The sequence below is a fragment of the Cucumis sativus genome, chromosome 1 (assembly GCF_000004075.3).
Source record: "Cucumis sativus cultivar 9930 chromosome 1, Cucumber_9930_V3, whole genome shotgun sequence".
Taxonomy (NCBI): domain Eukaryota; kingdom Viridiplantae; phylum Streptophyta; class Magnoliopsida; order Cucurbitales; family Cucurbitaceae; genus Cucumis; species Cucumis sativus.
In genome coordinates, this window is record NC_026655.2 from 21329712 (window position 1) to 21344315 (window position 14604).

Genomic DNA, 14604 nt, shown 5'->3' on the forward strand with positions numbered 1-14604 from the left:
CACAAGAGCTTAAAAGGTCAATAGCAAAAAAAAAAAAAAAGTCAGTTGAACTATGTTATGACTTGATCCCTGTGTTATAAAAATGGTATGTAGACAACTTTTACTTTAAATTCAGTCACACAAAAAAAGGAGGTATTATGCTTCATCGTGATGATGTAATCTTAATAGAAAATAAAATTTATGAGCAGCTACAAAAAAAAAAAAAAAAAGAATCATTATCGTTCAACAAAAATATGATATTTACAAGAATTGCAACAATAAAATGAATGAAAGAAAAGAAATTGGGCATAGTCAAAGTAGGAGCTCTACCTTTTCTCCTAAGTGTTGTGGTTGAGATGATCATCTTCTCCTATGTGTTGCAACAGAGATGATCATCTTCATTTTCATCTTCTCCCATGTGTTGCAAATGAGAGGATCATCATCTTCATTTTCTCCTATGTGTTGCAGCCGAGAGAATCATCATCTTTTTCATCTTCTCCCATATGTTGCAGTCGAGAGGATATCATTATCTTCATCTTCTCCTATGTGTTATGACTAAGAGGATCTTCTTCTTCTATGTGTTGCAGCTGAGAGGATCTTCATCTTCATCTTCTCCATGTGTTGTAGTCGAGAAGATCATATCTTCATCTTCAATGTGTTGCAGTCGAAAGGATCATCATCTTCATCTTCTTTGTGTTGCAGTCGAGAGGATCATCATCTTCATCTTCTCTGTGTTGCAGTCGAGAGGATCATCATCTTCATCTTCTCTGTGTTGCAACCGAGAGATCATCATCTTCATCTGCTTCTTCAACATATTGCAACCATAATTATTTGCATCTTCGACGTGTCGTAACCGTCATCATCTACATCTACGGCGTGTCACAACCTATAGAATCTCCATCTCCATCTTCAATGTGACACAACTAAGAGGATCATCACCAACATATTCATCTTCAATGTGTTACATATGAAATAGTGGGAGCCATGATCGATTTGCATCGTCTATTATGTACAAACCCATGAAGCCAACAAAGAAGCAGGACGTCCAGGAGACCAAACCAAGATGCTTACATAGGACCTTCACGTAATAGCTAGAAAAAAAAGTGTCAAAGTGAAACTCAACTTATGAGTAAAAAATGTTATTAATAAATAAAAGAAAAAATTTGAAAATTTGAAAAAAGAAAATGGGCCGAAAGAAAATGGGAGTACAAAATGGTTTTAAAAAAATAAAAATAAAAAAAGAATGAAAAACAAGAAAAACAAGAAAAGAAAAGAAGACTTAAAAAAAGTAATTAAAAAGAAACGAAATAAAGGAAATGAAAAAGAAAACGAAAAATTAAAAAAAAAACAAAAACAAAAAGAAAAAGAAAAGCAGAAGGAAAAAGATAATAATTATATTTTTTTAATTAATAAACATGATAATTTTTTTTTTTGACGTGAGTTCTTTCTTTAAGTCCACAAATGAATGAATTAAAAAAAATCTCCAAATCATTTTTGTTTCTACCAGAATTAAAAACTTTATTCCAAACCATAAATTTATTTCAATTTCAAATTAAGTAAACAAAATTGAAGTTTGTGGCAATTCATCTTTAACTAACACAATTTTTGGTAGATTCAAATTAGAAGTTTGTGCAAATAAAAAAAAATCAAAACTTTGAACTTGAATGAGTTGGCAATATTCCAATCTTCTCAATTTTAAGTCTCAATTCTCTTGTTAAATTCATGAGTTAAAAAAAAAAAAAAAAAAAGTCTCTTTGCCATATTCTAAATGGATTTTATTAAAATCAAAATTCACTACAAAATTGACATTGAATTGTACTCCAAACTTCATTTTAATCAAATTTATGTTCAAATGCATAGTATAATTAATTTGACATATAACTGGAGTCAAAGCCAAGAACAAATTAATTGTATTTTTTGTTTCAGCTTATCGTTTTCGAGATTCACCCACTCTTACACGTTTATGAATCTCAAAAATGAGCATTTGTTGAACAATAAATTTTGGCCAATTAAATTGCACCACTCATCACAACAAACATTGTGATTGGGCCGAAAAAGACAATGATCCCAAACCCAAGTCCAACAGATGAATGTGCCCAAGCCCAAATCCAACAGGCAATGAACCTAAGCCCAAGTCCACCTAAAACCCGTGGAAATTCTCTATAAATAGAGACCTTCCAATTCATTTTAAAGATCTTGGGTGGAAGGAAGAATTGAAACTCTCAAGTACTAAAGCTCTTAAGAATTAAAGATTCAAACTTCTATAAAGCTCTCAAGACGTGCAAGTTCTTATCAAGTTCGAGATCAATATCTTCTAAAAGATTGAGGACTTGAAAGATTAAATGTTCCTTGGATTCTAGAAAATTGAAACTTAAATTGACTTGCAACTATACCATCCTGAAGACCGAATCAAGAAGTTCTAGGTTTTTAACTTGTATTCAAGAGAAAACATTAAAGAAGTAAATACTAGAGACTGTATCCACTATTTCAATCAATATACAAAGTTAAATTCCACGAAATACATTTCTTCGAAATCTTGTGTGAATAGTGATAATCACGAAATAATTTTTATGCAGAAGCAGTAGCAACACACGAGCTGACAGTATCGAATAACCACTTTTCCTGATACTTGTTGATTACCAAATGCTTTATCACACCTGATGGCACTTACTGTTATCGCATGGTAATAATTTTAATATGATTTGTGTTTAGAATTTTAATATGATTTGTGTTTATAAATTTAATACAAGCATGCACATTTTTTTAATTATATTTTTTACAATCATTTAGAATAATTTTGTTCAAGACGTACATCGGGTTTTCATGGAAAACAATGTTGAACTCTTCAGACCAATGTGTGACGAAGTCATGTAAGATATAAAACAAATTGTTCAGCATATTTGACGACTAAATGTTTCTGACACAGATCATAGATGCATTCGACATAGACAACGATAACAAGGGATGATGTCGTAGAGGGATGTGAAAAAAATTCTTAGTTTGTATAATTTAAGTGTTATATAAATTTTAAATTTTGTTAAAGCTTTAATAAAGTTGTATATTAGTATTTAAATTAAAAATTGAAAATTTTAAAATTAATTATTTTAAAAGGAAACTAAATTAAATGGGGTGATTTAGAGGTAGAAATCTTAATAATATCAAAATGTAATATTCTTAAAAAGAAATAGAGAATTACCAAAGTTAAGATTTTCTTAACAAAACTATAAGAAATTAAAATAATAATAGTAGAATATTGAGATTAAAAGTTGAACTATAAAATGAGGTCTAGATTTAATAAATTTGTGATAGTAAATAAAATAATATCAAGAATTATCTTCCTATTAATTAAACTCTTTAATATGTAAAACACAAAAAAATAAAAGAGAATGGAAACATTAAAAGTGTCAATTAATACACACATGCTTTTGGAGAATGTTGTAGTGACAATTCATGACACAAAACATAAATGAAAACATGGACTCCAACCCATTCTAAATGAGTCTATGCTTTTGGTTTCAAATTCAATCTAGAAAACTCACCAACCAACTCCAAGCACCACCCAGCGACCATTGTCAGTCGACTACTAGGTGTGATTTATGACAAACTCAATCGACGAACTTTCGACCACCACTTTTGCAACTGCTGCAAACCTTGAAAAATTAATAAAAATGAGTTTTTGAAAACAGTTTTTATCTAAGTCGTTCCATATATACATTTGATTTAGTCACAATAATATTTTTTAAAATACACATTTTTTTCAATCTTTTAGTTTCTTTTCTTTTGGAGTTTTTTTTATAACTAATATTATTAGATCATTTTTTTAATTATCTCTTTTATATTCTTTATTTAAAATTAATATTTACTTCCTTTTAGAAGATTTTGTTTATTTTGTTATATCTTTTCAAGGTGAAGATTTTGAGTATAAATCAAATATTAATATATTGATAATATAATGAAAATTATAATTATATATCACATATACACTCTGGTTTATTTTTAGTTTAATAATTTTTTATTTTTTATTAGTCAATTTAATTAAAACACTTAAACGACTTATTTGGATTGACTTAAGAAAAAATATTTTTCTTTTTAAAATAAAAAAAGACTCATTTTTATTTAGACCTCTATTGATAAGAGTAGTTTAAAATACATTGCACGTGTTTTGTAAAATGACAACAATAACTATGGCTAAATGTAACTCTACTTGCCTTTCATTTTTGCATGACCCTTTTGGTTATAGTTATTTTGAAACCAATTAGATCACTTTTAATGTTGCTTAACTAGAACTTTTGTAAACTTCATCCAATTAAATGATTTATTATATTTTGTGAGTAATATTCCTACTTAGACCATTCATGTTAATGCAATTGTAATCAAAATTATTGTTATCTAATATTAAAGTTTCTCGTTTTTACATCATTTTTATTAAAATCAATAGAGACAAGACATTGAATTAGAAGTACAAAATATATAAAAAAAATAAATTTAAAAATTTATACAAAATAAATTTAGGACGTATAATTAATTAAAAAAACCAAATAAATTAGTTAAACCCATAAATTCAAAATCAAACACCTGTATAAAAAATTCTAGATTTCCAATTCATGCACCCTAAACACATAGATTTGTAAGCCCAAGCATCAGAACCCCATCAAATAAACCCACATGCATTTAATTTCGAACCTGCGCGTCAAACGCTCCCTTAAAATTTAAGTGGGTGGACTTTTTCCAATAAGTGGTATCAAAGCTTTAGTTTCAATTGTTTCTTGAATTTTTAAGTTTACTTTTCTGGTTGTAACATTGTTTGAATTCCACGTCATAAAAGAATTTTTTTGAAACAAGTTGCGGTATTGTGAATAGTGTGAGGTGTTTGCAAGGAAGTGAAGTAGATATGCTAAACTTTTGAGTCCACTAAAGTTTGATATTGAGAAATTTGATGGAAGAATCAACTTCAACTTGTGACAAAAAGTGCAAGTCAAGAATGTGTCAATACAATGAGGGTCACACAAAGTACTTGAAAGGAAGACTAGATAGTTGTGTTTCTAGGTAGTTCGGAAGAGCCCAACGACAATTCCAGGAAAGGTTCTAAGAATCCAGCATGAGTGATGAACAATAGGAGGAAATGGATTTGAGAGTTGCAAATGAAATTCGGTAAAATTTGGTTAAGAATGATTTCGCAAATATGCAAGGAATTTTGACCGCCAAAGAGCTTTTGAAAAGGCTTGAAGCAATGTATTAGAAAAATAGCTAGCATCTTAAAATTCGCACTCTACGGATGGTGGAAGGTATGAAAATCTCTTGATGCATGTACATAAACTTTTTTTTAGATTTAATTGAGGCTACTAGTAAACTATTGTCGAAAGAAAGAAAGATTGAAAATAGTGAAGGATCGTGTAAGTTTTTCTAACACTCATGTTAAACTAACGTTCCGCTCCAACCTTTACTCTCTTAGGCTAAGATTTAAATTCAAGTGCCACAAATAATCTTTGATTAGGAGATGGAATATATATATATAAAGCCTAAGAAGCAAGGAATAACTGTTGTAATATACGTATAGAGAGTAAGTTAATTAAATCAAAGAAAATAAATACATCCAAACGACAATAATCAAACTTATAAGAACACAAGAGTTCAACCGCTCAATATTACAATAGAAACAAAAACTTTACTTAAAAGCCAAACAATACACTGTTAATAATTTAAAAAGCAAAAGAAAGAGCTCTAAATGATGATGTGTAGTATACACACATTTTCATGGCAAAGTTCGTATACTCAGACCATGAATCCTTTTCCTTTTAACTCTAAAAAAATACTCTCTAAACACGGCAATAAAAAAAACCCTAAAACAAATTTATTCTCACACAATATTTCTTTTAGACTTCCAACTTGTTTTCCTACAACAAAAGAAATGGGGACATATGAACTAACCTCAACATACAAGAAACCTTGAATGGAAGGAAGATTTAAAATATGGATTATAGTAAAGGTGGGAAAGTGTTAATAAAATAATGTGATGCATGAATATTTGTACAACAATATGTTTTATTTATATTAATTGAGATAAAATGTTATATAAAATTGAAAAAAGAAAACAAGAAAAAGAAAAGAAATGGAAATAATAATGGGAAGAAGAAGAAGAAGAAGAATAAGAATAAATTGATTTGAAAAGAAAATGGTAATCGTCCAACCAAAGCGTTCACGGGATGATAAAGAAATAACAAAGACGAGGTGGAGGTGAAATGTGGGTCCGCCCCCAGTGGAACGGAAACTGCGGCACGTGGTCTACGTGTATTAGAAACGTTAAAATACGACATCGTATGGAGGTGTTATAGCAGCAATTTTTATATCCACCGTCGCCTCCGGTAGGGCCCATGAAAGCGGTAGTCCCACGTGATCCGCCGCCACGCCACCTCCACCTCACCTCACCTACCCCGCTCTTCTCTTAAAAACCTCTTTACTCTCTCAATCTCAATAATTCTTTATTTTCTCTCTTTCTATATATATGTGTGTGTGTGTTACGAACAATACACATACTAATATAATGCATCAAACTAAACTCTTTAAGGCTATGATAGTAACAAACCTTATAATTTAAGATACATCAAAGGCCTTTGGTTTTCCATTGTTCTAGTAAATTCTTTTTGTGTCCTTCAAAAAAACGTGTAGCTACTCAAAATCTTTAAGATAATGCTCTTGTAAGAGGAGTCATGAGACAGAAAATCATTATGCGTGATTGTATTAATTTTTCAATAGTTAATTTTTTTTGTTCATGATACTTTTTCAAATTTAAACACCATATAATCTTTACAAAAACCATTTAGATTTGACTTCCTAAATTTAAATATACAAAAATAGTCAAATTTAAACTATGGTCTATAAAAGAAACCAAATTTAAACGATCAAATCTAAATTACAGTATACAAAAAAATAATGATTTGACTGTTGAAATTTAAACAATTAAATCTAAACAAACCAAATCTAAGCGATAGTTGAAAAACTAAATTAAACTATCGTGTACCAAAGATATTTTTTTAAAAAAAATGTTTAAATTTTGCTATTATTTAGTTTAGATTTTAACAAAGGCATTTTTGGAATTTCTTATCGGAGGCGGGTAAGTTTTTTTTGTTTTTAAAATTGTTCAATACAATATAAATATTTCATGACTTTGTTTTAATTTTGTAAAGATCCATTTTCTTAATAGATCTTTTAATTTTATTGTTATTTCCTGTTCGGGACATATGTCTACAATATAGGAATAACAAAGAAAAAGAAAACTAATTTCAAATAGATTGTCATATTTATAAAATCCAAAAATTCAGGATAGATTAATTTACCAAAAGAAAAAAAAAAAAGAAATTGCCATTTATGTAAAATTGAAAAGTTTTGGGCATTTTAACATAAAATGAGCAAATAAATGGGCCGAAATTTTATTTGGGCTACCTCCAATCCAACTACTCCGCGTATGGAGTCGCTACGCCTACTTATTGTCCACATTCAAATGTCTAATCTTTTAATAACGAGTCTACGAATAGTTTTGATATTTCTCAAATCAATTTAATCCATTCTCATCATTTTATAGAAATCGACATTCATTATATAATCAATTTATTTACTATACATACACGAAATTTCATCAAATCATACCATTGTTTTTTTTTACGTTAGAGACTAGCTAAATCATATTTTGTAAAATATAGGAATCTATGGTCACAAAGTTTCCAACTTTGATTCATGTAAAATATAAATATTGCTACGACAAGATGGCATGGCCTTCCATTCCTATCTTCGTCTTCTTCCCCAACTCTATATATATTTCAACAAAACTAATTAATGTCACTTCCAATCCAACCATTTCTATTATACTGGTTGAAAATGCAATTTAACCAAATTTAAATTTACAATATTATTTCCTACATCTTTTGTAAATGTTCTAAAATTATCTTCCAGTAGGAATCCATTTCTAACGAGGTTTAAGCTATTGTAATTATTTTGGCTACTTAAACTAACATACATACAACTTAAACTATACTGTCCAAATAGTCCATGAATAAAATTGAGTGTCTAATCCTAGTGAGATTATTGATATATATTACTCATTACATAATTATTACAAATGATTCCAAAGATATTTATAAAACTAGACGGAAAATTTTAATCGTCAATTCAATAAACCTATAGTTTTAAGTAGTTAAACCAATAAAAAATTAATTGAAAACATAATCTCATGTAGGGTAAATAAATAAGTAGTCTCCCGTATAGTTGACAGAAATTTTAGCTTTTATAATTGATTTATGCACAAATAATTCATTAGAGCATGGATTGCAATTAATGTATAAATTGTAAATGTATAGTGGAGTGAAGAAAATTGAATACTCAACTAATTTATTTATGTCCCCTTGTAATAGACAAACAATTAGGGATCAATTTTGGTGGAAAGAAAAAATTGAAACATTCAAATATATTAAATGATGGAATTCATATTTATTATATTTGATGCATTAAATATAAAAACATTCTTAACTTATTACATTTTAAAAATATATCAAATATAAAAGAAGGTATTATTTAAGTAGAGATGCCAAATATATATATAATCCATTTTAGTTGAAAGAAAAATGGAAAATTTCAAACAGTTATCTATTAAAAACAGTTTTTTAAGAATTAACTTTCCAAAACCTAAATAAAAAAGAAAAAACTTAAAGTTCATTCTCATAAATATAACAAACCAGTTAAATAATTATAGTTCATCCGTATAATAAAATTAAAAAGATTTTCATGAAGTTAGCTATTTTTAAATATTATAAGTTTATCCTTTCTTTTTATCATTTTTCTTTTCTTTCGCTTTTGTGATTTTTTTCTTTTTCATGTCTTTATTCTCTTACTCTTCTGCTATTTTTATTTTAATAATGATATTTTTTTTAATCAATTATAAATCTTGAATTATTTGGTTCAAGATCGTTGAAAAATAATTGTTGATGAAGACATTTTTGATATTGTCATTATTAGTTTGTGAGTTTTTTCTATTTTTGAAGTTGTTTTATACAACGAAAATAAATATTTTGTAGCTATTTTATATTTTTTAAAAGAATTCTAAAAATAAAATAGATTTTCAAAGTGTTTTTATCAACAATTTGAAAAGGAAAATGAAGAATCGAAAAGTAAGAAACTATTTAACCCCATGACTAAATAATGGGTTAAAAATATTAAAAGGAAAAGAGAAAGAAAGGTAAAAATAGAAATGGGTATGAGAGTTGGTTAACATTGGAATTGAGAATGGAATGATTATACTTTTGGGAAGTTGCAAACATAAAAAGGCATCTTAGCTTTAGGATTTTCTATTTTCGAGGAAAGGCGTGAGATTTTTTTATTTTTATTTTTAAATCCTTTTAATAATTTCATATGATCTGCAAAATAAATAAATGAAAGAACAACATCCTTCTTCCTATGCTCTTTCCCTTTCCCTCATCTCAAAGGTCATTCCTATGCCAAAAATTATTATGAAATGCTTAATAAAAATGGTCAGAACATAAATATTATATATATATAACATCAATAAATGTCTATTGTTTGGTATATGTTAGTCAAAATGATAAAAAAAGAAACCAAACCATTTGATTTAAAAGTCAACTGTAGTTATTTGAAAGGGACCCAATTCAAATAACATCATGAACCAAGACAATCAAAAAATGCCATTCATCAGAGAATCCTATGTGTTTATATATTTTTAATACCTTATACCCTTTTCAAATTACACTCTCCATTTTATATTTTACTATCATATTTATATAACTCCATGTATAACACACTTAATAAGACTCCTAATATTTGATAAGCATACATTCTTTTCTTTTCTCTTTTCAAAATTGTGATACGAATTAATGGATATGATTTATATGTATGTGCGAGTGCGATTAATTTATCAAAATGTTAATAATTACCAAGAGAGGTTGATAATTCAATTTCTAAGTCATCAAGCCATTTATAAAGGATGAATCGGACTGCGTGGTTTAGTAAACAAACAAGTAATTAACTATTTCAAAAAAAACAAAAGAAAAAGGAGAGACATTCATAAATTTTGTTATGATATTATGTTAAAGATTTCAGATAATTTTAAGCTAACAAAGTTGCACCTCGCCGCTGCCGGAGAAGAGAGTCAGCCGGAGGTAAGATCATTATCTAAGCACAGATATTAATTTCTACAATATCAATTTTAAGAACTGAGAAAACCCAAGAGAAAAGAAAAAGAAAAATAGGTAGTACAGTACATATCTTTTTATGTAAAAAGTTATGGATCAAAGTTTTTTTCAGTTTCTTTTATTGTCTAACCCTCTTGATCTTACCACCAAGGCCTACAAGAAACTCAGCTGGAAACAAAGACTGAATCTCAGAGGACAGATCCAGCAACAACCGGTGTCGTTCCACGGCCTTCCGCTTCGTCAACCGTCGAGGTTTTGGTTTCCTCGGCGCCATCGGACACTGAAGACTTGTGGGAATTTTATGCTCCAAAGATGTTGGAGTTTTGAACCCATTATCATCATCTTCAACTGAGTTGCTTCTTCCTCCATTTAATGTCTCCTCTTGTCCATCTTCTTCTTGATCATCTTCTTTGGAGTTGACATATCTCAAAAGAAAAGTGAATTCCATGGAGTTTACATCATTTTCCGAGAGCAAAATACTTGAATTGAAGAGACCCATTTTCAATTCAAATAATAATTATAGGTGCATGGATTTCTTTTTTTAATTTAAAAAAAAAAATTTGAGAGATTTAGAGAGAGGAGATGCTGAGGAAAAGAAAATTTTGGATGGTGATGATATATAATAGGGGAAAAAAGAAAAAAGAGAAAAGAAAATATGAGATTTGAAAGAAAGGATATATAATTATCAAAGCCACTACATGTTTTTGCTCTTTGTCTTGTGATTTTCAATTGCTTTGGATTTTAGCTCTCAAGGTGTTTCCATATAGAGAGAGAGAGAGAATTTCAAAAGACACACATTAATTAAATAAATTATAAAAGATATATATATATATATAAAAGGTGACCTTTTAATTTGTGCACTTCGGCGAAGGATCCAATGCAACAAATATACATTTCCCAAATTTATTCCTTATTTCTCTCTCTCCTCCAATACACATTGATGGAATCGACCCATCACAATGTGGATAACAGTTTTCTACTAAAAATTATCTTTATTCAAAACTTAGACTTTCGAGTTAAATAATCAATGATTTACCATGGTATTAGAATAGGTGATATAAGAAGTTTGTATTGCAATGTTATTTCTTTATCAAATAATATTGACTTGTTATCAAAATTAGATATTAGTAGTATTGTTTTTCTTAGTAAATCTTACTAATAATAGATGGCAATTAGAAACTTTTATTGGTTACCATCAAGAAAAAGCGTGAGAGAAGATTTATATATATATATCTAAACAACAAAATATTTCTGTCAGATTTCTAAGGTCAGTAGTACTGTTAACCAATCAACAAGACTTGCAACCATGTTGTTTAGTATTTATTTACCATCCAATTTTAATTTTATTTGCATGCTTTTGTAGGAACACTTGCTATGAACACAAAGGTTGGCTTGAATTTTTCATATTAATAAAGATAATTGTACGGCATTTGAAAGATTTGAAAAATATACTGTGTGGTACTGCACTCACATATATTTATAATTTTTAAATTGAGTATCGTTAGTCTTTTAATTTAGACATCTAAGATAATAAGTGACGAAGATAATTTAATTATATGTCATCTAACTATACTCTATTTGACCTTCCTTAAATTTAGCTTGTATTGCCATTTTATCGTTGGAATTTGACTTGAATTTGTAAAAATCAACCTCTAGATTTTATAAAATGATTATTCTTGAATCACATTTCATCTCCTTCTTCTTCTTTTAATTTTCTCTCTACAATTATAGAAGTTGCTTTTTATTTTTTTCTTTGTTTTGTGTTCCAGCAAAGAGTCAGGCTTTAACTAAGCATGAAATTTCATCTCAGCAATCAAACCTTTTTATCAGATCTCTCTACGAACTTTGATGCAAAAGAAAAAAAAAAAAAAAACCATCCACGTGGTTCACTACACACACAAAAAAGAAAAAAGAAATAAAAAAGAACAGCCTACGATTTCAAAGAAACATGCATGAACAATGTATGTGTCGTGTTATGGTGCTAGGTTTGTCGGCAAAGTGTTGTTTGTTCTTTTCATTCTTAATTAAAAATGGAAAACCCAAACTAAAAAGGTGGTCGCTTTGTTTAATATATAATACATTTAAATATATTATCTTAATTAATCTCTCTTATTTTAGTATCTATTTTCAATTTTAGTTCATTTCCGTCGAAAATTATCTTTTCATTTCTATGATATTTAAAGCAAACGAATTATATATAGTATTCTTTCTAAAAGAAGAAGTTGTTATATGGATTCATTGAGTAATATCTAGTTGATTCTTCCATTTGTTGTTTGTGAGTAAGCTTTATTGTATTGGGTTTAGGGTTAGTTTGCAATTTGCTATTATTTTTTTTAAAAAAAAAGTTTATTTATTATTTATAGACTTTTTTTTTTAAAAAAAAAAACTTTACTGCAAATAGATGAGATATATATTTCACTTATTGTAAATTTATTTAATCTTAAAATAGAACCTCATCTTATCTTGATATAATTAATGGTAAATTTACTCTCTCTTATCCATTTATCTATTTAAGTTTTTAGATTAATTAATGATCTTTTTAAAAAAATCTATCTTCTAAAGTACAAAGAAGAAAAATAAATGGTACAAATTATATATATATATATATATATATATATGAAAGAAAACTTAGGGTTTGTAATTTTGGGGAGAAAATTATGTGGTTGGAAGGATTGATGTGTAAATATAGAAAAGAAGAGGGGGCAGTGTGGAATGTGTAGACAACCTCTCTTTGCTATGATCATTGTTCCCATGCATGCTCACCCCTCTCATCTAAACTTAACTTTTACTCTTAAATTATAAATGATTTGTTGATGATATTGGATGACTTAAGTATGTGGAAGATTTTCAAATATATGTTTAAATATTTTATTAGTTTGATTCAAAAAATTCTTTTTAGTTAGGTCAAAATGTCGAGAGAATTTGAATCTCTTATCTAGAGATATGTATATCTTAACCCATTAAACTTAAATCATAGAAGTTGATGGTTCTAATAAGTTCTATTATAAATAATATCATTAAATTACTAATTAGAATCTTTATAAAAAACACAACAATATCACAAATTTAGTGATCTACAAAGAAAAAAATTTAAAGAAGGACTATAAATTAAACTTTCAATACAATCTATGAACTCCTAGCATGAAGTTATGAATTCATCCCAAATTTTATTTGAAGTTTCTTTTTAGTATAACCGTAGGATGGAGAGATGGTAAAATTTTCAACTTTGAAAAAAAAAAATTCCTTCTAATTATATTATGTTAAACTTTACTTTTACAATATAACATTCTTGGATACTTCTAAAAAAGATGAAAAGAAAAATATTCACATCACTTGATCAAGTAACCAAATATGGAATGAATAATATAATTGACTTGCATTCTACTTTTTCTTTTTTTACTATATTTATACTTATATATTTTAACTACTATCTCTATGATATATACTATTTTAAGTATGGTAGATTGCTACAAAATTGAAGATATCACCTCATGAACATGATAACCTAAGAAATTTAATTTCCATGACAATAATTTGAAACCGACAAAAATTCTCTAATGAATAAAAATAAAAATGTTGATAGATATATGGACCAATCTTATCATCCAACACATGTACTAAAAAAAAAAGATAGACATAACTTAAATGACACTACTCATAGAAAGCACCCTTTATTGAAAATCTATTTTGAAAATGATTAATTTATTTTCGCTCCTTTTCTACTCTAACAAAATAAATTAAAATATTTATCAATATTGTTAGTATGTCTATTACAATCTACGTATACCATATATGTGATCTATTTCGACAGCAATATTTTACTACATTTCATTAATTTGTAATTACTTTCAACTACAATTTGTCATTTAAATTCTTTCTTTTATATTTCAATTCAACACCGTGTAGAAAAAGAATTAAACCATCAACTTTTAACAATAATTTATATCTTATTTACCAAGTCATGACCTTCTATGACCATCTATCATTTATATTCTTAAGTTTTGAGGACATGTGGTGACAATTAAAATCTTGAATTATTAATTGTATCAATTTAAACTCTAAATTTTTATGAATGTATATCACCATTCTAAAATTTGTGTGAAAATTATAATTTGTATATATAAAACTTATAAACTTTTACAGCTAAATCAATTTAACATGTATTTAAATAACTTTATCCTAAGGTTTAGGACACTTTTTTTTCACTTATGAACATATTTCAAACAAATTTAGAAATTGAAATCAAACACACCTTTGGACTCTTGTTTATCATTACACTTAAAAATAATTCATACATCAATTATTGTGGGTAGATTTCTTGAAATGCCATATTTTATCAGCTAATTCATAAAACAATAGTAAATTGATTAGGTTATGAAATTTTTGAAATTTAATTTATACACACTTTCAAGTCTAAGTACATGAATGT

General features: G+C 27.7%; 1 protein-coding gene across 1 annotated transcript; it reads right to left on the reverse strand.

The window, feature by feature from the left end:
* Positions 1–10040: 10040 nt before the first annotated feature.
* Positions 10041–10956, reverse strand: LOC105435945 (cyclin-dependent protein kinase inhibitor SMR3). Its single transcript, XM_011659812.2, has one exon. The coding sequence runs from the start codon at positions 10672–10674 to the stop codon at positions 10294–10296; it is 381 nt and encodes a 126-aa protein (XP_011658114.1). The 5' UTR covers positions 10675–10956; the 3' UTR covers positions 10041–10293.
* Positions 10957–14604: the final 3648 nt, after the last annotated feature.

Coding starts and splice junctions, on each gene's coding strand:
- LOC105435945 (XM_011659812.2), bottom strand. CDS start 10,674: ATGGGTCTCTTCAATTCAAGTATTTTGCTCTCGGAAAATGATGTAAAC.